At 33.2% G+C, this 26332-nt stretch overlaps 2 protein-coding genes across 4 annotated transcripts in view; one reads left to right on the top strand and one right to left on the bottom strand.

Annotated features, from left to right (window-relative positions):
• pns (DENN domain containing pinstripe) overlaps positions 1-8256 on the bottom strand; it is a 50016-nt gene extending 41760 nt beyond the window's left edge. For all 3 annotated transcript variants that reach the window (XM_089631758.1, XM_089631759.1, XM_089631761.1), the window contains exons 1-6: positions 7987-8256; positions 6316-6425; positions 4809-4979; positions 3965-4206; positions 1875-2019; positions 245-389 (exon numbers count right to left, since the gene is read on the bottom strand). In XM_089631758.1, the coding sequence (XP_089487884.1) occupies positions 245-389; positions 1875-2019; positions 3965-4206; positions 4809-4979; positions 6316-6425; positions 7987-8089 (916 nt within the window). In that variant the 5' untranslated portion in view covers positions 8090-8256. The remainder of the gene's footprint in view (positions 1-244; positions 390-1874; positions 2020-3964; positions 4207-4808; positions 4980-6315; positions 6426-7986) is intronic.
• Positions 8257-11188: 2932 nt separating this feature from the next.
• On the top strand, positions 11189-25121 carry MSBP (membrane steroid binding protein). The gene is made up of 3 exons (XM_089631757.1): positions 11189-11668; positions 20842-20991; positions 22759-25121. The coding sequence occupies exons 1-3, from the start codon at positions 11350-11352 to the stop codon at positions 22869-22871; spliced, it is 582 nt and encodes a 193-aa protein (XP_089487883.1). The 5' UTR covers positions 11189-11349; the 3' UTR covers positions 22872-25121.
• Positions 25122-26332: the final 1211 nt, after the last annotated feature.

Genomic DNA, 26332 nt, shown 5'->3' with positions numbered 1-26332 from the left:
GTGTATCGTAGAATAATTGTCTAAATACTTGCATGTCTATGGTTAAATAGAGGATTAATCGAGGAGAGAATGTTTCATACAAAAGCACGGATTTATCGATCTGGTGAGTGGTTTATTTATGCATAGCAACGAGCCTAATATTATGTAGTAAACTTCTTACTAAACTTAACTTCTTACTAATATTATGTAGTAAAATGTAAATAAATACTTAAATGTGTAAATCAAATTATGGTGAAAAACTTACCCGACGATCTTAGCAGCACTTGGTTCTCCAACAAAACACACGTAAATAGTTGCACTATGTAATCCGCCCCGAGCAAAACAAACATCTCTCGTAGCGCATAATCCAAACACGGTAATTCTTCTGGAAGACTTGGTCGGTGTATCACCTGCAGAAGGACAAGACAATTAGTAATATGAATTCAATCTCACATTGCCCCCAGCAAAACAGAAAGAAAAAAATAAACATGTGTAAGTAAATGCATCACATAACAAAATTACCCTACAAACAGAAAGTCTTCCTTCAGGGCCTAATGTCATATTTGGGGATAATGCATGGAGGATTTTTAAGTAAATGAAACAGGTCTTATAGGAGGAAGGAAACTCAATGTAGGTAACTTTATTATTATACAACATAATTTCCTTTTTGAGCACGTCCATCTGTAGATATGAAGATACAATCTATATACAATAGAACCCCTTTAATTCGAACCCCGAGTAATTCGAAATTTTCTCCAAAAAAATATCCAGAGAATTTTTTTTTCATACAAAATGGTTTTTTAATTCGAAATTTGTTAATTCGTAATTTATTTTTGTCGGTGCATGAAAATTTGTTGGTGTTATTCGATTTTTGCGAAAATAAAATGGACATAGACAGCAGTGGCGGTAAAAAGCTGAAAAATGTATTTTCATCATCATCTTAATTAGCATTATTATTTTGTAAATCTGAATCGATTTACACTGGAATGTAGTATTTTTTCCAATTTATTTTTAATATCCATGTTCGAAGGGCTGAGAAAATTTGTTTTACGCGGAAATATGTCATAGTTTTACGAATTCACACTAAATTATATCTATATATCGTATTTTTACGAATTTATTTCTAATATCCGAATTTAAAGGGCCGTCCGCTGAGTAATCGGCAGGGAAATTTTGATTTACGCGGAAATGTGTGGTATTCTTACGAATTTACTTTGAATAACTGAACTTGAAGGGTCGATCTTGGCGGTAATCTGCTGCGAAAATTCGATTTACACGGGAATAATTCGTATTAATACGAATTTACTCCTAAGATACTACCCAAATTTGAAGGGGCGGCCGAGGAACTCGATTTTCGGCACATATGTATATATATTTTTTTACTATTGATTCGAAATTTGGTTTTTGATGTCCCGTGGATTTCGAATTAACAAGGTTCTACCATATATGTATATACTATCTACGTATATAAATAGTGTAGGTATGTAAAGTTTACTTTGGCTTAAAGTTTGTTTGGCCGGACAATGATTTACCACAAAGATATTTTATTTTTCACACCATTTTCAAAAATCGCAACCTAAGTTTACCGAAAGAAACTTAACTACCCCGACTTGATCAAATTACAATGAAAATAATTCAATACATTAGAGCAAATGTTGCTACGCGCTCAGTATCTGACCATCCAGTATTTGAACCAGTTTGACTTGCTCGATTTACAAATGTGTACAAATACATTCAAACGAGCGCCCTTTAAAAAGATTTGCCTGTACCTATTTACAATCTTTTGTTTTATATGGCTTTTGCAGACCATTTTTAAAGTGGAACTAGGCAAGTCTTGACTTGTATCTTGATACATCTGGTGATTTTTGACGGGTAATAAATGCAAAATGACTCACAGTGGAGATGGGGGGCAGGTGAGGTTCGGCAGGAGGCAGGTAGAAGCGGACCGATAACCCGGGGGCGGGCAGCATCACCTCGTAAAGCATATTGTACACATACGCTTCAGGGGACATCCCTGGACCGGGTTGCCGTGGGAGACTCCTACAAATTATTCAGACATAAGTACACTAATCATATCTCTTGGAAATCTCTTCAAATTCGCTGATATCGGCAGCCGGCGGTCATCAACCCAGCGAATTCTCCATTTCAACATATTGAGATAGCTAGCTTCTTGAACTCAGTGCAGTGTTATCATAATTGTTGCAGTACTTCACATGTATTGGTTCTAGTTCAGTATGATTTGAGATTTTCACTGCCAAAAGTATTATCGTGATTAATTTTAGGGTTATTACGCCGTCTTGCACATCCTCCTTTCTTAGCCAAGATCTTTAGACTACCATTTACATATTTAAAAAAGTTGGATAAGCACATTATTATCTCCCGTAAACAATATAAAAAAACAACATTGGATAAAACTCAAAATACCTACGGAAACGAAAAGATAATTTTCTGATTTCAAAAACCGAATAGATATCATTTATTTTTCAGGTGGATAAAAGCTTTCTGAAAATGAGCATCCTTTTTTTTAATTGTCGGTGCTTTCTAATCTCAGCCGCTGTAGACTGGCTTTGCCGAGTTTACAAAATGTCAGCAACGTGTGCCTGTATACGAACCTCTGCCCAGAAGTATGGCGGTAGTCACCAAGATACTTAACCTCTCAGAAAAGGACTTTTATTTACTTTGTGTTCCTTTGCGAACTGTCAAAACGCGAAAATTTTTGTGTTATTCACGAGTTTTGTTAAAAGCTTCATAACTCACGTTTTGGGAAACGTAGCCTCATTCTAAAAGATGTTTTGGAAAGATTATGAAATTCACTATCGTATTGTTTTGTTATACGTAAATATTTGCGTGTCTAAATATACATTTTCTGAAAACGTCAAAAATATGTAAAAATCGCTGACCATTATTTCAAAGCTGTGAAAAATGTACTTTTTTCTGAGTATCATAAAGAAATAACACTTTATATATTGAAGAAATATAATTAAAAACTATTAGTCACCTCAAAATATTAACCGTCCAAACTAAAATATTTTTAATAAATTATTTAAAAACGCAATAAATTATGAACGAACAAGATGACAGATTCAATCGACTCAGATAATGCACCTCTAGATTCCATAGATATTCTTGAATGCAGACGCGTAGCGTTATTCATTATCGATACTCTGTTTTTTAAATCATGGCAATCCGTATACTAGTGATGGAAATAAATCGATTTTTGTAAAATCTCGCGCGTTTATGTGAAAAGACGTACTAATGTCTTGACCGCTATTATCATATTTACGTCTTTTGACGTTCTAATGTTCCGAGTGGTTAAATTGTCTAGTATCAGATACTTGTGGAAGTATAGCCAAAGTCTGCAGAATTGTATATATATATATATGCAGTATTCCTTCGCACATTCCAAAAGTTATAATATTGAATGTCTCTTCACATTTTAATATTTAATATGGCCATAACACGTAAGTCACCTTAAGATGACTTTGCTATGTGAATATATGCAGCCACGCAAACACAGGTACAAGTCTGAAATCTGTACTCTCGTAGTACAAAACACTACATGCAGAATCACACAGGAAAAGATATCCCCCCTTTGTAGGTGCAGTGCATATGTAAACGAATTTTTCTATAATAATAATAATTTTTATTGCAGGATGTGGGGAGGTTAGTATATGTGTTGTCCTTCGATTTTAACGTGTCTCTGTATTATAACACAACAATAAAATAGTATGCTAAGTGATACGTCTATAATATCCTTATTTGTAAATAAATAAAGATATTTTATTATCATTACAAATATCAACAAAGAATGAGATCAGTGTGCAACAAAGTTCTATCAATCTTCAGCTCTTGTCTCAAATGTGGCGATATTTATTGAAATAGATAATTTCACCTAATATTTTAAGACGCATCACGTAGTGCCCATTGTAAAATCTTCAATCTGAACTAAATATTATGGGAATCCAAAAATTTTAGTACAACTTACTTATATAAATTCAGGAGAAATAGGTGAGCAACTCTCACATAGGCCATTTGGCAAATGAGAGCAATGCTTTTTGCAACGTAAAGCTTATCCTTGACGATGTCGTAATAGCTGACGGCCGCTCCGGATACATGCGGAGATAGCTTGAAGGATCGGGGCAGGGATCGGCAGGTTTCCCTCGGACCGGACTTCCTGTTGCCAGGGGGGGTCCCCTGCCCGCTCGATAGCTCAGTGATGTGCATAGCCTGAAGTATATCAGAATTACAATAATATCATAATATCATTTTTTTGTTATATGGGAAGTTTAATTTAGTTCAAAAGAGTCTGATATGTTAATAAGTTTATTTTAGTTATAAACCTTCAGATTTTTTTTCCTTTTCTTTTTGAAGTATAACAGAGTTTCACAGCATTTTGGATTTGACAAATTCCTATTTGCATTTATGTATAGTAGATGATTCCCAATGCAGAGTTGCGGGTTCAATTCCAAGTCCTCTATCATTGAACAAGCAACATTTTCAGATAACAAATTATTATAAGCAATGATTACTCGCCTGAAATATTCATAAAAATTGAAAATATCTCTGGAGTAAAAATAAATGCCGCCAACAGGAATAATTTGTTATCCTTGCTTGTAATAATTTTTATCCTTTGAGGCAAGCATAAAAAAAACCTTGTCTTATAAACATTAGTTTATCATTACAAAATAATAACATTTTTAGAAGTTACAGGCAGTGTTTACAGCAGTCCAATAGGTAAAACATTTAGCTGGTAGTCGAGATTATAACTTATATGAGACTATTTTATCAATAAGAAGCAAATTATATTGAAATACATTTATAGAACTCACCTGTAATGTGTGCATGGCGTTACATATATTTCTGTTGCGGACCTCCTCGTAGAACACGAGGGAGAAGCCATAATATCGGCTGGCATCCTCTCTAGTTACAACGAAAGAGTGAAACCGAGGCTCCAACAAATGTTTTTGTGTTCGAAACAGAAGGCCAGCTGGTAAACTAAGCTGTAAATAATAAATACACAATATTTAACACACAACTGTGCCTTTCAGAAACTGGTGGCTTTAATGTAAAGCTATTTAAAGATTTTATGATTGCTTAAATTAGAGGTAACTTTTAATGATGTCGTGGCCGATAGGCACATTCATAACATGCTCTCTTTTAATGGGATTTTTTGTCATAAAAATTATTTGTAGGTTACTAAAATAAATCTTATTCGATTGGCAACAAAATGAACAACGAGATAAGAGTTCTTGCTTTTCGTTTCATAAAGAGCAACCATTTTAAAATAACAGCCAAGACTACTGCGCCATTCTTCAATGCGCCCACCTAAAGCCGTCCATATGGTTTGTTATGTTTTATTTTTTTTATTGTGAAAAACATTTACATATTTAGCTTTTAGGAAAATGTCATAAAATTTTCATATTTATTGTAATGTTTTTGTTTTTCTTTAAAATATTTTTTATAACATGAGAAAAAAAACATTTCTCTCTATTCTAGCGAAACTACTTATGGTAGACTATACACTATTTTTATAAAAATATAAACACATTATCTGGTAAGACGGTAATAAATGTACAAAATATTGCAAAAAAACAAGTAAGTTATTACGAAAATAGAATCAGCTAGCGCACGGCAAAACATTGCGTCGCACACAACGGCGACGGATAGATTAAATTAGATGGCGGAAGCTTGGCGTTTCAAAGGTTATAAAAACCAGTGGCAGGCAAATATAATATTATCAATAAATATATTCAAAAAAGTTTATTATTAAATTAATTGAAAAGTCAAAATTTTGTCCCACCAAGTCATGTCATAAAATGAAAATACCAAATGCTCAAGCTGTGGACCTTTTAATAAACTAATCAATTATTCTTTGTTGATATATTACTTTGGCAATGAGTTTTATAAAGGTAGAAGGTACTTACAGAGGTGGAGGAACATTCACTTGTTGGGATGCTAATTTCACTATTGTTTTAGTTTAGCAAAACTTTATTTATTGCGATGCGTTTGTGATGAATTTTATGTGCTATGCGATGCGTTATAGGTAATAATGTTCACTTCGCGTCGCCGTTGTTGGTTTTTTAACACTACTTCAAATCATTGCAGGGGCACAAAATCGTAAAAGTTAATCACGAAGAAGGCCACATCGTGAAAAATTTCTTTAATTACTCAGATAATACAACCGTAAAAGTTTAATATGTCATTTTACGCTAGCTGGTTATTGATGTTCAGAAGTCCATGTTAATTTATGAAGCATTAAAAGTTTATTTCCCACCTAGATCTATACACTAGGCTAGTACAGAAAAATAGTTTTCTGGTACTCAGTATAAGACTTACCATACATACGGCATGTTCATCGAAGACATTAGATGTAACTTTCTCAGGATAGTGTCCTAGAACTTTTCCCTTGTAAGGTCTGTCTAGTGGGGAATAGTGGAGGTTGTCACCTAAAAAGTAAATTGAGACCGATCGTTAAACAATCTGGTCACTTCATTGCAACATTGGTGAAAGCTTTTTTTTTATTTATTTGTCATGTGCTAACACACAGATATATCACAGAAAAGATTATAAATTTGAGGTACATGTAAGTATAAAAAGGTCATGAAGTCGTTTGTAGGTGAACAACTTTTTTCTTGAATGACCACTCTCGTGTCATATACATCATTCTTTAGCTGTATTCTTGGAAACAAGGTTCTTAGTAATATAGTTATTTATGGTCTAAGTGAGGTTAATAATTGAATGGCAAAAGCTAATTGAACGTAAAGCAAAAAATAATATGTGAAAAAAAAAACAGTCAAACCGGGAGTCGTACAAATAAAGAGATAGCTCATTTTTGCAGCTTGTTCATGAATGATTCATCGCTATTTCGGAGCATAAATGGGATGCACGGGATCTTTCACGGGTATACTTCTTAGGCTCATACAAGTTAACCTCTTTCGACATAGGAGGATGTATGTATCAATTAAAGTTTACGTAGCACATGCTTCTTGTTCAAGAAGAGCGAATCAGTAGTAATCTTTAAAAAATGGTCTGTTGGAAAGGGTTGAGTTAAACTTTTGGCAATCATATTTATGGTGGAAGGCGAAAATAGTGGGGACAAAACCTGGAGTCCCTAATTTGCAGTGCCACAGAAATAGCCTCTACCTTTTAGGGTGGCATCTGTTACAAAATAAACACTTTGAACTCAGTTTCGGCCATCGGTTTACCATTATAATTATTTGTACAACGGAAAAGAGCTAACTGTCTGTTATGGAGTCTCAACAGACTGCTAGCTGACATGTAACATTTTGCAATTAATATGAAAGCACAAATCTATACACACAAAGGAGGAAGCAGCACTAGAAAGCACTTCTGCAGGAAACAATTTTTAGTTCTTTCACTTAAGGCCAGCAGTGACACATTGCCTGTATGTACTATAGAGAAGTCTAGGATATTAATAAACAATGGAAGTCCATCCTGCCTTTGTGTGGACCATTTGGCAAAGCTAATTGGGGCCAGTGTTTTCCAACTAAGTTATACTACACGAAGTATAACTTGGTACTTGATTCTGAGAAACTTGGTTTTTAAGTAAAAGTAGATCGTGGGAATCACAGGCAGTTTGGCAAATAATTCCAACAATTAAATTAAATTCCTATAACATGTAGTATGATTGTGCAAAAATGTTTCATAGGGATATAATAATATATTACTGGCGTTTGAAGTGAAAATATTATAAAACACATGAATAAAAGAAATGAAACATTGAACAAATATGAAATGTCAGATGAGTCTGACCAGATTGTAAATCGACCAAGAAATATTGTAAAGTCGAAGGTTTTTAAATCTAAATATGGAGTTTCACATACACAATCTAGATTGCGTGCTTTTTTTGCGAAAATTCAATAAAGGAACGTAAGTGTCACGCGACAAAATTCAATCACTTTCTAAAAGTATCAATTGATACGTACATGCATAAAAGAAAATCTACCAATAATATGTTGATTGCAATGTTGAATATATGTTTATTACCTGATAGTCTGTCCGGTTCTAACCCTGAATCGATATCGAGTCCACAAATAGCGAAATAGTCTACAAATCTTGTTCCACCATAAGACACAATTGGTGCAGTCATGTCGTCTTGTAGTATAATAGAGGCCGATTGCCTAAATAAATTGCATTAATTCATTATGTTGACAGAACTTGAGAGTTTTATTATTAACTTAATGCCTACGGTTGAAATGCCTTGATCACAAAGCAATTTTTAATAAATCCATCATATTGACAACTAGAGGTGGTCGATGTTCTTATCCCGGTTACTTTGTCTCGGTGACTTTGCGGTTACAAATATATTTTTCTGAGGAACCGATTCCTTTCGGAACTGGATTGATTTTTTTTTATGAATGCGAAACTTCGGTTTTTCTTCTTCTAATATTATCTTCTTGAGACTCTTGGATAGCATACAGAATATAGACCGCAAGTTTTTTTTTTCAGATTTTATTTCGTATCTATTTTTTGACGCTGCTTTCAATATATTTCTACCTCCAATTTTTCCTTCAGATCATCCGATTTCATTGATATTCATGTCCCAGTTACTTTTTTCCATTGAATTTGTGGCATTTAGATCGCCCGATATCTGAACAAAAGATTATTTTCCTTTGCATACCGATCAACTTTCTCGCCATCGGGAGCTGGTTCCAAAGTAACATTGTTAAAGAGCCGGTAACGTAAGCACAATCATTAATTTCAGATATAACATCTCTATTGACAATATTGAGTGACAACACCGTAAATTCAACCAATCAACAGTAATCAACCGAGGCCAGCATTAAACGGATCCAAAATAAGCACAGGATCGACAGAACACTGCTTCACATACACAAGTAAACAGGTACCGGACGGAATAGATCCAACCTAAAGGCTTAGCTCGACAAAGCATTTTTTTTTTAATAAAAGAAATATTAAAAAATGTACTAAATTATGTTACATGAAAATAAGATTATATATTATAAAATGTAGACTCCAACACGATTACGTCTAAGTTTTATTTTCAAATGTACCTATTCACAAAAATAATGTTTGCGTAGTTTTTAGGTCTGATAAAGAAGCCCGTGTGAACTGTTAGTATTTTATTATATTTGTGAGTTTTTTATCAAAAGATTGAAACAAAAAGGAATTTAAATCGAATAAAAAGACCGTCTCTGCCATGGTCTCCGCTAAACGCGTATTGCGAACTGAGGACAAGGACGAGGACTTCTCCAATATGTAAACCATAGACATATGAATATTAGTAGACCTGCCCTAAGTGATTAATAGCGTATTATTCCCCACTCCCCATACGGGCTCCATTGGAGCCGGCTGGGCTCGCGTATGGCGTCCTGTGAATCTAGAAAATGTGACGTCATCATTCTTGTGCGAACTAGCGTCGAGCTATGGTTGAGGCATCATCGGTTCATTTTACGAAATAACACGGCAAAATGGTGGCTTGTGCTATGAAAACTTGTAAAAATAGATGTGAAAAAGAGAATAAACCCAATTGTCGTATTACATTCCATATATAAGCATTATTTTAAGCTTATTCACATCGTATAATATGGATCAGTGTAGAAACATATACTATCACATCGAGATACGTCTGGGCGCAAAACACAAAGCCGTTTGCATAAGAATCAGGGATGTGCCTTCGCCTTTTGCGCTTTGATAACATACATAATCGTATCATTTGGAACTTCTATTTTTTCATCTGTTATATCTTGCTGGAACTCCGTTTTTAATACAGGATAATAAACCAATAATTTTTAAATTTATTCCACTTTAATGGCGTTATTACAAAACGAGTTTTGAATTTTACACAACTCATAAACAACACTTAATATAGGACAAATCGTTGGTTATCAATTGTGAAAAATTGGTATGTTTGGAAGTAAAATGTAGATACAGTGATCATGTTTGGAATGAAAAATGTATGTCTCATTTTGCTGTCCGATGATATTTTTTATCTATTAAAATTAAAAATATTATATTTTTCTATCGCACGTCGCCACCGATCATATATTATCTTTGGAACATTCTATCACACGTCGCAACGGACCACGTGTTAGGTACGCGCGTTATTTCGCATGTAAGGTACTGCTGGAACGAGAAGGAGTGCATATCACGTAATGCGCTGGGTTATACCGAGTGGCGATGTGTGATAGAAAAAACATGTTTTTGTTTTTAATTGAAAAAGTCACAGCTGATGATGGCAAAATGATGTCCAAATTTTTACTCCAAATACTCTTAGGAATCGCTGGTAAAAGCTGTGTGTATATAATTTCATTTGTTTTTTTTTAGTTGTTTTACATTTCTATTATCTTCTTAAAAGTGAAATGTTATATATTTTCTTAAAAATTTAATTATTTTATTATTAATAGGAACAGAGCCGTTGTGACAACCCTCCAACATTGGTCGAATGTAGCGATTTTCAAGTGTGCTCATGGTTGGTTGCTAGGAAGTAAATTATGAACATTTATAAAAGTGTCTTAACTGAATACGTAAACAAAATATTCGACTCTGAAAATAGAAGAAATTTACTTTGCCGAATTTGTACTTCGCAAATTTGTTCATAACGTGGCGAGTAATTTGCGCTCCCATGTAAAAATGTCTATTCATTCAAAAGCAGATTTTACTTTTAAGAACTAAATGTTGATATTATAATGCGAGATGCCTATATACTGTCAGATTGATTTATTGACGAATCACAGTCAGCTTTCCTCTCTGCGTTCCCCAACTGTTGATTTTACGCCTCACCTTTAAGTTCTAGTCTATTATTATTCATATGTATGTGATGTGAACGCTCTTTGCGCCTTGGCCCCAAGATCCTTTGATATTTGCACAAAAACCGAAAATAATCCGGTTGACTTTCCAACGTTGGCGGCCAACGCATGCAACCGCCAAGTCGTCGTAGGGCCACGTTAGGCGTTAGGCCAGCACGTATGCCAGCACGTTAGCAATAGCAATACATCGTGCGAACACGGCCTATCAAAGTTTGGAACAAATATCTAACCCATGGGTAAAACTTTAGATGACGGGTGGGCAAAAATTGTTTAGTTTTTGCTAAATATTAATTTGGCTGTACCACGAATGAAATAACGTGACAGGATACCTCGGTGCAGAAAATGAAGAAACAGTATCAAAAATGTTTTGTGGCGTGTCCTTATGGTATGATGGAAATGTTGTGAACATACGCTTAAATGGAATACAATAGCAAGATTGATAAGCAGCTGTGACGTTTTGTGTGACTTCATCGAATATTTTTTGAACAAAATTAGTTTATCATCATTCAGTGAGAGTATTGTGCGCATGGTTGGTGTATTTTATGTTGTGCTTCGTCAGATATCAATATTATAATACATCATGGCAGATAAAGTTCCGGAAGAACCTACGGTAGAAAGTAGTGAAGGAATTATTTCGTCTGTTTTTAACGAAATAGTTCAAAGTCCTGTCAACTCTCTCCTAGTTGCTTTGATTGTTGTGTTAATATATAAGATTTTTAAAAATCGGGACAAAACTCCGGTAGAAGAAGCTCTTCCCCCGGCTTTGCCCAAACTACGTAGAGACTTTACTCCTTCCGAACTGAGGGAGTATTCCAGCAAGCAGGCTGACGGGCGGATTCTTGTAGGCATAAATGGACATGTTTTCGATGTGTCTAAAGGTCGAAAATTCTACGGACCAGGTAAATACCACATCACAGTACATTATTAGGAATGTTGTGCATCTGCTGTTTGACCATATTGTTTTGTAAGACCACATAATATTTGAATTAATAATTTCCTCTCGATTGCATGCATATAAAATATCCGATTTGAATTATTTTCCAGCCTCTTGCGTGATGAAGTTGATCAGGTACAAACTCACATTTGAGTGCAAATCATGTATAATCCAGATAATAAAAAATATCGTTACTTAAAATCATTATCTTCTGCATTCTGACTTTTTGTAAAAACAGACAACAACTAATTGCAATCCATTAATCCATCCAAGAAAATCAATTTTTGGTTTAAAATACTGATGATGAATTCTCTAGTCCCAAAACTGATATTGCGTGTAAACAATTTAATAACTTTTAACATTTATTTGGATAAATATTTGTTTATTTAAGTATTTTCGTCATTTAACTTGAAATAAAAGTATATATAACAGCGAATTATTGTGTGTAAAAAAATAGTAAGGTTTGAGTGCAAAATAAATTAAATACACATTTTTCATAACATCACCTCAGTTTAACCTTCGGGACGCCAAGATGCTAAACAAAACTTTGGGTGCAATGACGGGTGACTGTGACCCCACTCATTTTGTCATTTTAATGCCATTTTTCCCGTTACATAATTCATAAATTTTATGAATTAACGGCTCATGCATTAATCATGAAATAATTATCATAATATAGTTAATTTTATAAAAAACCTATTGATTCATCAAAAAAACGCGGCCGAAGTGACGGCTTGGGTTATACTGGCAATGCGCATGTAATAGGGTGCATTATTCGACCACGTATTCTGCAGTGGTTATGGTTCTTTTTGGTGATCTTTTTTTTTTTGTGTTTTTATTTATTTTAATATCTAGTATAAACCTTTTAACAACTTACTTCTATGACATTATGGACACTTTACAATACATCTAAAACTTATTCTTTATAGTATATAGGCATAACCCACGAAAAGCAGCAAGGCTTTTAGCTTCTTTAACATCTGTTGGTAATTCATTAAAAATCTTAAATCCTTTAAAATAGAGATTATTTTGGGTTCCCGACAAATTTGTTTTCAGAAGTCTAAAATCTCAAGTTTCTCGTGGGGTAGCCATGTACAGTGAAATTAAAATTTACATTCTTAAACATCGGGAGCATCTTATTTTTTAGCTTAAATATAAATATTAAGGTATTTTAAATTATTCGCACTGTCTCACACTTAAAATTCGTAGTTTTTTTTCAAGTATAATAATACCTACTTCAATTCAATACTGCTTGCATGCCTCTATTTTTAATTATTTTCAATTTATTTATCTGTGTTTGATTGCCCAAGAAAAGGACATTAGAGCAGTAATTTAAATGAGATTCTTCTATACTATTATAAACTAATTTACTTGTATTTACATCTAATTTATTCCTTATTCCTCTTAAAAAATTTACCATTTTCTTAGCTTTCTTTATATTATTATCTACATAGCGAAGTAACGTGCATTTGAGATGGCGTATTATTCGACCACGTATTCTATAGTGGGTGTGGTTCCAGCGAGCAAGAAGTATTATTTGTTGCAAGAAATGATATCTACATATTTATAAAATATTTTTTCTTTTTTAATCTACTTTAGTTTATTTTTAACCTCTCAACTGTGAGTCGGACGCCGGTGTCCAAGAAATATTTTTGCTTGGTTTTTTTTTTTTAAGTGCTATTTTAACCCTTATCTATAAAGAAACTGTATGAAGGACAAGGTCAAAATCGCTTGCGCTAATATCGGTAGATTATGTGTTTTGTAGGAATACAAAAAATTCCAAAATGATAAGGTCTTTATTTTAAATTATACACGAAGGCTAGTAATATTAAAGATTTTGGGTACCCCTGTTGATAACAGAAGGGTTAATAAAATTGGCAGCAAGCGACTGATGACCCGGTGGTGACAAACCTATCCCATGGATACTCAAATTGTTATTCCCTTGCGATTTATTCAGGTATTCAAATTTCTGGATTTAATTCAAGAAAAAATGTAACCAACCTGAATAATAATAGATTCTAAAGTCTTTAGACAATGTGCAAGTCATGGCGACCTTCATATTTGCCGGTAGTAGCTATTCATTTTCGTAATGCGATATTATTATTTCTTAGCACTAAAAAAATATTAATCAAATGTAATTTTAATTTTCATTCAATATATTTACCAGTTTTATTTTCAGTATTATTTTTATCTTTTTTTTTATTTTTTTTATTTTTTTTTTTATTTAGTTACTTTTTAAAATAATTAGGTACATTTTTGTATGGCACATGAAATAAAATATATAAATAAAATTAAAACAGATCATTGAAGTCCTCCTCACTAGGAGATCCTGTGCTGAGGGGGACTATATATGTTAGAATACGTTTTCAGCAACTAAGATGATGTTTTAAATATATTAGTTAGTTCTTCTTCCGATATTTCCATAAGCCAAGATTTGATGTCCTTAATGTAGATATTTTTCGTTTTCCTTTGTTTGATGTTGAGAGGGAGTTTATTATATAATTTAATTGCTAAAAATTCAGAGTTTCTTTGTCCAAAAGTAGAATTACATTTAGGAATATTTAGCATGTCTGTTTGCTTGGCTCTGGTTTTATGATCGTGAGAGGGGTTTGCCTCTGGTTTATTTTTTAAGTGATGAACTAGAATATTTTTAGCATAGATTTTTTGTAAACTTGGAACATCAAACAGATTAAAAATATCAGTAGTTGGCGTCCTTACGGGGAGCTTTAATATGGTCTTTATGATCCAATTTTGAGTTTTCTTTAGTAGTTTAATATGGTTTGATGATGCTGAGCCCCATCCTATTATTCCATATTCCAGTAGAGAGTGGCATAGCGCATAATATACTCTCTTTAGATCTGTAGTTGACAAGATATTTCGTAATTTTTTGAAGAAATAGATGAGTTTTGTTAGCTTTTTTGAGGTTCCTTCGATGTGTGCATCCCAATGAAGTTTGTCGTCAATTACGATCCCAAGATATTTAATTGTTTTAGTTTGGACTATATGCGGGCAAGAACATTGCGGATATTTATTTAGACATTCATGTAATTTGAGTGTATGCTCATTCGTTGGTTGACCTCTGTTGGTTTTAGAGAAAGTTAGATATTTAGTTTTACTCACATTTAATGTAAGGGAGTTTGCTTTTAACCAGTTTTGGAGTACAGTCAGACCTTGCTCCGCTTTTTTATGTGTGCTTGTCCAATTTTGTTCATAGAATATAATGACAGTGTCATCTGCAAAGCTCATTATGTCTCCTTCAATGGGAAGACTCATAAGGTCATTAATATAAATGAGAAATAGTATTGGACCCAATACGCTTCCTTGAGGGACACCGTACTTGATTGATAGTGTTTTGCTACTTTTATTACCAATTTGTACATACTGCTCTCTTCCAGTTAAGTAACTTTTAATTAGATTTAGAGTTGTTTGTGTTATTCCATTTTTTTTTAATTTAAAAAATAGTATTTCATGGTCAATTGTATCAAAAGCTTTTTGAAGGTCAATAAAAACTGCCAAGCATTTTTTACCTTCATCCAGTTTTTTTATAATTGTATTTGTTACTTTAGCTATAGCATCACCAGTACCCAGGTTTTCCCTAAAACCGTATTGTGTCGTTGATAATATTTTATTTTCATCCAAAAATTTAACCATTTGTTTTTTTATTACTTTTTCCAATATTTTCGATAGTGTAGGTAATAGACTAATTGGTCGATAGTTAGATATATCATTTTTGGGACCGCTTTTGTATATTGGAATAATCGTAGCAACTTTAAGACGTGTGGGAAAAATACCTTTTCTTATTGAAAGATTTACAAGGTACGTCAGTGGGTAGATTAGCTCATTTAGTAGATATTTAATTGCTCTGTTTGATATCAGTTCATTTCCCGATGAGGTATTTGTGTTTAGGGAGGCTATGGTATTTCTTATATCTTCACTTGTTATCTTGACTATGTTAAGGGAGTTTTCTTGATTGACATTTTCATTCCATACTGTTTTTTCGGCAGTAAATGAAGATTGTTTGATTTTATTCGCTAAGTTCGAGCCTATATTGCAAAAATAGTTGTTTGCAAAGTTGAGAATTTTTTCTGGATGTTCTGCAAAAGATGTTGGTATCCTGTCAATGTTTAATTCTTTAATGTTTTTAACATTGTGCGAGGCTTTAGCATCGATTTATCTATCTGCCTTTCTGTTTCTCAACATTTGGCCACAGTCAATGTAACATAGTCAAAGTGCTTGAATTATTTGAGAAATTATCGCAATCCGTTCTGCAGAATGCAGTATAAGTCAAAATGTGCACGGCGTCAGTAAAATGATGGAATCGATGCCATTGAAACTAATTTAAAAAAAAAAGTTTTTCTCAAATTTAATATGCACTTGAAATTTTCAATCCGCATGAATTCAAACAATCTAATCAGCAAAATGACCAGAGTAATAAATTAATCTTCTGATTTTAGGCATTTTGCAGAGATAAACCAGCTCCTAAATAATATTATTATTACATATGTTTTTATGCAGCATCATGCTCGCTGGTGATACATTGTACTTAAAGTTTTGTGTTATTGACTGATGAGCTGGCCTGCGATTCTGGAGTTAAACGATCAATCGTTTTCGTATGCGCCGTCTTCGAGTGAAAAACTACTAGTCGTCGCGACTAACTTTTTCGAATGTTTCAATTTTACGTATTCTTGAGCGTCGAACGGTCGAAGTTGGTAGAAGAGATGATTATATTGGCACCCCTGTGAATATTGTCTATGTTCCTGATGTTTTTGGGATTTCTATGGTGTGACTGTCAAACAGACAAATTACAAATTGCCAAAAGCAACTCTTAATTGAGCTTGTAAGCTTCGATAAAGACTTAGTAAGTGGGAAATTTTCACCCACTTTTACATTTGCGGAATCCGCGCGGTAAAACAAAAATTGACAGCTAGACTAGATTTTGACAGCCAATTCCATAGAAACGCCAACAACCTACCACTCGCTGCCCTGTTTCTACTGGTTATACCCAGTAGTTGTTGTGTGGAATGACTTTTGACGTTTGGCGTCGAAGTATGTACCTTCGATCAATTTCGGGAATACCAACGACGACCAACGTACATACTTTCGACGGCGATTACGAGCGCCCTCGATTCAGGAATAGAGCCCCTGGTAGATGCACTATTAGCCATTGTTGTTACAACAGATTTATCTATAGAGTAGTAGACAGCACCCTTGAGGATATTTTATTATCTTGTTTGATTTTATCTTTATAAGTTTTTGTTTTGCTTTATAAAAAATCATTTGAAATGAAAATGGTATTTCAGGCTGTAAATATATATCTCTGTTTGGGTTTCAAGTTGGTTAGCTTAGTTCTGCAAACCTATGCAAACTGTTGCTTATGTAAAGTATTATTATCTCAGGCTGTAAAATATAATGTGTTTATCATACTATGTTTACAAAGAGTCTTATCATTTCATTCCTCATAAAATGAGTTACTATTTAACCTTAATCATTTTATAATAATTTTTGCAAACTTATTTACTAATACCATCTTAGCTTTTATTTATTCATTAACTAATACCCACCTATTTATTTTAAACATCTGCTTATGGAAGCTGACATTCTTTGGTTTACACTTTTACTTGGTTCTTAAAATTTTTTTCGTTTTATCTTAATTTTATTATCGTGTGTTCATAATATGTACACTATTTTTCTTATATTCAAGATTGTGTTTTCTAATAATACACATTATGCTGTATGCATTACTCTTAGAATGAATAACCTGTTTTGTCTGCAGTTGTTAGCAGTAATGTATGATTGTGGTGAGGGTGCTAACTTCATAAATACCCGAGTGGTATTGGTGATAATATGTAATGTTATACCAGTTGCATGAATGGCCGACTGCTTTTTTTTGTGGTATATCACAGATCAAATACTTGACCATCTATTTCTTTGTCAAATACAGTAAAATAGGTTAATTTATTGATTTGGAAAGTCGTGCCCACTGCGCGGCTGACATTTAAAGTGTGTGATCGAGCGGCACTCATGATTCAAAACAAAATTTTGCAAAACGTATACTATAGGTCAAATGGTACTCAACCCGGATTTAAAATATGCCTTATTTCATTGACATCATTTATTGAAATATTTAAGAATAAATATCTACATTATCCAGATATGTACATGAAAAAACAAAGTCCAAAATTCTCGGCGGCTGGTAGGCGATCTCTCTCTCTCCGTTTACTCGATAAGTATATCTCTTCGTTTCAGCTTCGTTTCAGCTTTGTTTGTTTGTTTTTTTTTTTTTTTTTTGTAGCTTACTTGTTTGTTCTTGTAACAAAATATTCAAGGTTTCAGAACAAGATAAGTGTTTTAAATGATAAATAAAAAAATGTCAAAATCGAGCCGCAATTATAGGCCTCACTTTGGGTTTTAGTAACCGGACTGACCAGTACCAGCAATTAGAGATAACAATTTCCTAAAAACCGCAATGCCGAAACACTTTGTCAGTTATGCATGTCCAAGAAGTATAGGGTCAGATAGCCGATAGTTATCACCAAATACCCTATAATAGAGGCAATACATCCGACTTCTGATTCTTTCATTCATTTTAATGGATTTTATGTGAAAAATTTATGTATATAAATATTTTATTTGAAAAATTTATGTATATAAATATTTTATTTATTTTATATAAATTATAAATACCGAAATTTAAAAAAATATGTATATTCGGTAACCTAAATACGACCTTACTGCTTTTTTTGCTCATACTTAAAAAAAATATTAAAAAGGCTCTGCTTTGTACAGTTATAAACCTCGCTGTACTCTGTCTATGATAGTTTATTAGTTGTCACCATTGTCTGGAAGGAATGTCCACATGTTACACTAGCGATTCTAGCAGTCAGCATTGGGTAAATACTGCCAATATTTTACTGGAGTTCGGCTTATATTCTAGGGTATTTGGTATCACATATATTTGGCTGGCATTTAATTGAGCAGATCTTTCTTTACACATTTCCAGCACAAACGATATTTTGTCAAAAAAATCTGTTTTATTAAAACTATACCCAGGTTTTTATAATATCTCTAATTTGATTTCTGTTTTTAGCAAACAAAACCATACTGTGCCTATCGGCGGAAGTTAACATTACCTACCTAAATTTTATTGCAATTTAATGTGTGGCAATGATCGAGTAATAAATACTTAGCCATCTTGCCGAATGATAAGTTTATCTGATTAGATTAGATGGGAGCTTGATAGCTGTTCTACAATATTCAGGACCAGGCCAATAAATTAACTAATATAATAATATGTTGTTTTCAATAAAACTTGAAATCTGTACATATTACTATTTCAGCAGGTTCGGAAAACTTAGCTGTACGTAGCCAAGCAAGTATATTATTAAAATAAATTGATGGAACTTAGGATTTCATTTTACTTTAAGTTGGATTAAAAGTTTTCTGTAAATTTTTTTGTTCTTTTAACAATATTATGCCTCCAATGTTTCTACAAAGTAAGCAGCCATGTTATTTCCGTCTGTTATTTTCCTATTTGCATAATGACTGTATCAAGATGTCAGAATGTTTATTCATGTGAATAGCAACTTAATGAGTTTCTTGTTTCCATGGACCTCATTTCATCATACCGTTTGCATTATTACAATAATTTTAGCTATTTGGAGATATCATTTATAACTACATTGTTTCTTAACAAATTATCTTTATTTCTTCATATGAAGCGGTTACTTTGTGATGTGACATTATAATTTAAAATTAAACAATAACTTCGTAAACATCACTTATAGGTAAATACTTAATGCCGACCGGGTTTCGCTACAACCGTAGCTTCATCAGGACAGTATAATACTAAACATCTATAATCCATCTATAATACTATAAACTATAAACATCTATAATACTAAACATCTATAACATAATAATAATATATCAACTAATAATAATCAACCTCAATAATGGCGTAGAATTTTGTACATCAATAATTTCTCTCAAAAAAGCATAAAAAACCTCCCACCTTTTATCATATATCAGATATCAAACCAGCTTTTTACACTAACAATAGTATAGGTAAATTTTTAATGAACGTTAAGGACGTTATGAACGTTAATAACAAATAAATAACAAATGTAGATCCTAGGAAATAAATTGTACAGCGCCCTTGAGGTGATTTTTCACAAAAACGGCGCTCTACAAATTATCCAATTTCTATTATTATTATTATTATTAAAGAACATCGGTTAAATCATTCAGGTATTTACTCACTGCAATGTAGTGACTGTCCCGCGTTTTACATAGGCAAAACAGCATGTAATATCAACACGCGAGTCAAAGAACACCTAAGATGCTTAAACAGTAATGGGTTCTCTGAATTTGCAAATCATCTCATATCAACCAACCATACGTTTGACAAAAATACTGGCGTCAGTCTATTACATAAAAACGGAATAGGCCTTAGGTTGGATAACTTAGAGGCGCTAGAGTTAAGGAAAGCCAAAAACGTCAATAGCAAAGTCATCAACAACCAAATAAACCTAAATAAAAGCCCTATACTCAGATTGTTCCCTATTGACAAAGAGCACTCGCCTCTCAATCTCCCACCTATCCCTACCTCTTCCACTGTAGCTCAGACTGTCTACTTACCGTGATATCAACACATGTTAATTTATATTTTAGATGTTTAGTATTATACTGTCCTGATGAAGCTACGGTTGTAGCGAAACCCGGTCGGCATTAAGTATTTACCTATAAGTGATGTTTACAAAGTTATTGTTTAATTTTAAATTATCTTTAAATCACTGCACTTGGTTGATTGCTTGATCCTGACAAATTAGATGTATCGCAGTTCAAAAACTGGACAACTGCTTTAAATCAGTGAGCCATCAATCATCTTTCAGTACTGCCTTGAATGAATGTCTTTTACCAATGTTGTGATGTCTAATATAAAGGGGTCAAGTTTGGCCTACAGAGATTTATTTATTGCAAATAACAAAACTGATGAATAGTGTCAGAGAATTTTATTCCCCCTTTATTAACGGACTATCTACTTGCTTTTATAATGTTTTGTATTTTTGGTAACTCTGAATAAAGAAATAAAAATATTTCTAATATTTTTACAACAACATTTTTTTTTGTTTATTTCAGGTGGTCCATATGCCAATTTTGCTGGCCATGATGCCACGAGAGGATTAGCGACTTTCTCAGTGGACGTGTCAGACAAGGAATATGACGACCTAAGCGATCTCACCGCCATGGAGGTTGATTCTGCTCGGGAATGGGAGATGCAATTCAGAGGTAAAATTTAAGATATTTGTTAAACGAATGGTCAGGGTGAGTCACCATGTTTATTTACGTTCATATTTATGCTATCACATTGGCTTTGATTGCATCATCAATATGGCCAATTCTATCTTTTCGGAAAATAGATAAGATTATGAAATTACCCCCAGATAAGGATTAGTTTCTCGTTGAATCCAAAATGAGTGGCATAATGCTAATTGTTGCAACCTTAACCTGCCATTTTTTATTTTTTTATGAGAATATCATTCAAGAGTCTGGAGTGAGCTAAGGTTTTGGGGGTAAGTTGTGAGGCTGAAGGTAGATGGGAGGGGTAGGATATGGAGAAAAGGAAAGTAGAGAAGTGGGCTATTCAGATTTGGTCACCAAACATGTCGAAAGTTGTTTCAAGCAACATTTAAACTCTGAATGGTGGTTTTTTCACCAGGGCGATACTGAGAGTATCTTCCACTCTAGAATGTGCCACAAATATATATTGATATTATTTTAATTGAATAAATTGTGAAATAACACAAATTAATACAATATAATTTTGTATGGTTTTGACCCTGTGACCTCTGGATTGCTAGTCGAGAGCCTTGCCCCTCGACCACGCCATGGTAGAACTCATGATATTTATTTATTTATTTACTCCCTAATGGGCTTTTACAAAAATAGGTAACAAGTAATACAGTTGTGTTAGGTACATAGTTTACAATAAATAATGATTCATGATTAAATTAAGGTAAATTCAAATTATTTTACTGCCAAAATGATGTAGTCTATTTATAGGTGTATTAGCTTCATGACGCTGATGAAATAGAGGTGAGGTGTATTTATCGTACCCAGTAAAAGTACCGGGTATTTCCATGCGATACTTTGTACTTGTGACAGATCTCTAAAATTGTTAGAGAAATTCTCTAACAACCCCCCCCCCCCATGGATTTCAAATATTTCGTGGGGAGTATTCATTTTGAAACTTTTTTGTTGGGAATAATGTTTTTCAGAAATCCTGTAACAACCCCCCCCCCCCCACGGATTTCGAATAATAAAACGGGGAATCAAGCTTCCGTAGAATATTTGTGGGGAATACCTGTACTCATTGTACCCAGTAACGAAAAGTACTCATAGGACCCACCTCTATGATGAATGAGAGTTAAATAAATATAAGTAAAGCTTTAAAAGAATTAAACTTATTTTTGAACACACACATTGTTAAATATAATAAATGTATTTATGTAATATTTGTATTTGTCTATCTAAGGCGGATAAAATCAATCAGAAGATGCCCTCCCTCTGACTGATCTAAATCACTCATAAATTCCCTTGTTGCTTATGGATGGACTATTGTAATTATTCCTTCAAGATTGTAATATGTAGTGCATTTGTTGGCCTCCCTTAGAAACAATTCAATAGAATCCACTCAATTTTCAAATCTGCCACAAGAATGATATTTATTGGGTCTGTAGGTACTACAAATGTTCCATTCTTAGGACGAGGTGTTTCGGAGAATTTGAACAATTCATCAAATTTCAACATTCATTTTCAGGTTCTGTGAAAGTCCTATTCAAGTTCTGTTATCACATAATTATAGGCTATTTACTTGACAGAACTGAAATAATAACAGAACTTGATAAAACCTTTACAGAACTTGAAAATTAACTTTGAAATTTGAAGAATTGTTCAAATTCTCCGAAACAACCCGTCCTTAGAGATTATAAGTTCTTTGATTTGTTTGAAATAAACATTTGTTACAAGTATTGATTTTAATAATATTTATTTCAGAAAAATATGAGCTGGTCGGCCGATTACTGAAGCGCGGAGAAGAACCCACCACATATTCCGACGATGAAACTGAGAGCGAAGCCACCATCACCGAACCCAAGAAAACTATATAATTTTAGTTGCTTCTTTTATTATCCACATAGAACAAGAATATTAAATTCATTTTGTAAAATCAGTACATATATCAAAAAGATTAAATGAATTACCTCATTTTTAAAAGTCTGTATAACTTACAGTAAAGTTTTTCTCAGTTTTGGGATCCATTTTTAAAATGTATTTATTAATGCCCTTTACGACAGCTGTAAAACTATTTTTGTTAGTTTTACCAATCAATAATCACAAAACAAATTACCTGTATAATATCGCTTTTGCTTAGATAAATGGGCTGTTAATATTTTGATAATGATTTTCTCGCTTGCTTGAATTAATTTACTTTCATAATTAATTAAAAAACTCACATTGTGTTTTGCCATTAAGACAACTGATGTCCTCTCAAGTTAAAAAACTTAATATTTTTTATGCCATTTGTTGCAAACTGCATAATATTATGCAAAAATGAATAATTCCTGCATCTATTTATGCATGATGTTTTAAACCAAATGGATGTCTGTTAAAGAGTACTGCCAACACCCACCCCGTGTCATGGTAGATTTCTGTGGTCACACATTGCCCGTTTACGAGTCCCTATGAACATAGTAAAATGGTTCATATATTTTTATTTCTTGCAAACAGGGGGCACAAATGATGTGTGAATTGAACATCAATTAAAAATATTTTATTTTATATTCTTGGAATGAGTCCATTCTATGGTTCCACAATTATAGTATGTATGTAATATATATTATGATAAGTTTAGAATTTAACCAAATGATAAAAGATTAGGTTAGCTTTTGTTGATACATAAATTTCTATGTGAAAATCTCTCAAAATTATTTAAACAAGGATTGGATACACACCATTGTTTGTTCATACTGGTTGTGGCCATTCGTATATGGAGATATTTACAAGCGACTCCAGTTTTGTGCGCGTAGCATATTCGCCGTCCTGTTTTGCTAGTGTTCGTACACGACGCTACGCCTCAACTACGGGTTAGACGTCAGTTGCACGCTACTAACAGTGCTGGTAGCATGCTACCCGAGTTGCATTCGCATCTACTAATCGTTAAACAAAAACGACGTCCGAACATGATTTGAATGTTAAATTTGTTCTGGAGGTGGGAATATTTCCATGTGTATAAATAATTAAAAAAAGGATTTAGTGGAGAAGGCGTTGATTGAGGTTGGAAAGATAAGTCCGTTTGACATCATTCTAATGCAGTACCTTGGCGGCCACAAATGCCCAACAATTAACATTTATTTCGTTGAATGGATGAACCCAAATTATCTTTTAGATGGTTTTTCATGCTTGTACATGTGATGAAGAACAATATTACTGTCTTCGTTGCTAGAGTCACTTGACAGTGTATTAATTCCACGGCTGCACTTGAAAACATGATTAAATTCGGTATAATTCGGGTAGCTCGGTGTATGGAAACCAGCTTTAAAGAGTAGCATATCATAGGCTACTTGTGCTTGCATCACAGTCACGTAGCTTGTAAGTATCTATGTGTAAGAAGGGCCTAACTGTATTTCGTATTTCCAAATATTGTTGAGGAAACATGTATAGGCAGTACGCCTAAATTCTGATCAAATTATTCTGCATTTCAAAAAAAGAAAACATTCTTTAATGTTGTTATCATGTGTACATTTTTGAGAATATGTGTGTAATCATTTCTTAATTAAATAGATTGAATAATCTACTGCACTGAAGTAAAATACTTTTTTTTTTATATCACTTGGTACACAATTGCTTGTTGACTTGAATGACAATATTATTTATTTATAATTAAATCAAACACTTAGTTTTTAACCACGAGTTTTTATTATTTTTCACATCAACCGGTTTTGCTTAGATCAAGCTTCGTCAGGATATAAATAATAACTAAATATTAAGACAGATCAAGAAACCGGTCAATGTGAAAAATAATAAAAACTAAGTGTTAGATTTAATTAAAAATATAATGTCTAACCACAAAGTAATTGCTTCCTAAGAACTTTTTTATTTTATTTATATTGACTTGTTATCTGTGCATCTTCTGAAATAAGTATTGGTGCGAATTGTATATTTCTAACTTGTTGATATTTATCTCTCAGGGAACAATGATTTTTTTAAACATAATTAATGGGTATGGTTTTTTATATTATTACATAATATGAATTAATTTTGACTTTTTTTACTTTAAATAAAAAAAATTCTAACTTGTGAAACTTATATATTTTTTATTATTGAGACTGTTTTATATAATCAGATTATATTCATTTCGATGTTGTAATGTCCAAATAAATAATATCTGATCAATCGAAAGTGTTCACATTTTTTTTATCAACATAATTATAATATTGCATACCTACAACATCATTATCCATTCAACTGAACCATTCTAATTCATAAAATCCATCAACCCTACAGTTGCTTAGCAGTTGTTTTGTGGGTAGAAGTTGTTGTGGTTAGCAAGATACTTGTACGCAATCAGTTGTATTATGGGTACTTTAATTTTTTGTTTGATTTTACCCCCAACTGGGCTAGTAATAAGAACAACATATTGTACCTAATGAGGTCTCGAAAATTATACAAAAAGTTTTTAAAGCATGCAGTAAAGTAAAACTGATAAACTAAATATGAAGCAATACACTTTGAATGCAAGCGGTTGTATTATGTGTAGAAGTTGCAGGACCGGTCATGTGCAGGTGCAATTGGAGCAGTTCGCTCTGGGTGCTGACTTGCCAAGGAGAAGAGAGGAAGGTCTGGTTCAGGGCCGGCCCTGAGAAGTTGTTGTGGTTGACAAGATTTGAATGCGAGCAGTTGTATTATGTGTAGAAGTTGCAGGGCCGGTTCTGTGCAGTCCGCTCTGGGCGCCGACTTGCCAAGGAGAAGAGAGGAAGGTCCGACTCAGGGCCAGCCCTGAGAAGTTTTTTTTTTTTTTTTTTTTTTTTTTCATTTTGGAGAAAAAACAGATACAGATATCAATTGACAAGAATATACAAAACATCAACTATAGAATTCACCTGCATCCAAACTATTTCTCACGAATTGACTTAAACAGCAGTTAAAAACACATACAAATATTTTGACTTATAAATAGGTGGAAAATATATACATAAGAATATTATTTTACAAACAGTTTAGGTGCGCTCATTCTGTAATTGAAGCATCGCAGAAATTTCTTTTGAATACTTTCAATATTTTCTTTATAAATATCGTAAAGTGGATTCCATATGGAGGTGCAGTATTCAAGTTGAGAACGGACCAAAGTGTAGTAAAGAAGAAGATATGTTTCAGGTTTTTGAAATTCACGGCTGTTTCTGATGACAAATCCTAGCTTGTGTTTGACATCATTACTTTGAATGCAAGCAGTTGTATTAGATATGAACCGTCTTACACAAAAACGAGTTGGATCCTCTTACTCTAAATATGCAAATTATTGGAGTAACATTTTGTTTCAACATAATTAGCACAAGAAACAAATATTTATGTT

This window comes from Hesperophylax consimilis, chromosome 5, assembly GCF_061612785.1.
Source record: "Hesperophylax consimilis isolate HC1 chromosome 5, BYU_Hcon_1.0, whole genome shotgun sequence".
Taxonomy (NCBI): domain Eukaryota; kingdom Metazoa; phylum Arthropoda; class Insecta; order Trichoptera; family Limnephilidae; genus Hesperophylax; species Hesperophylax consimilis.
This window is presented reverse-complemented; position numbering and strand designations above follow the sequence as displayed.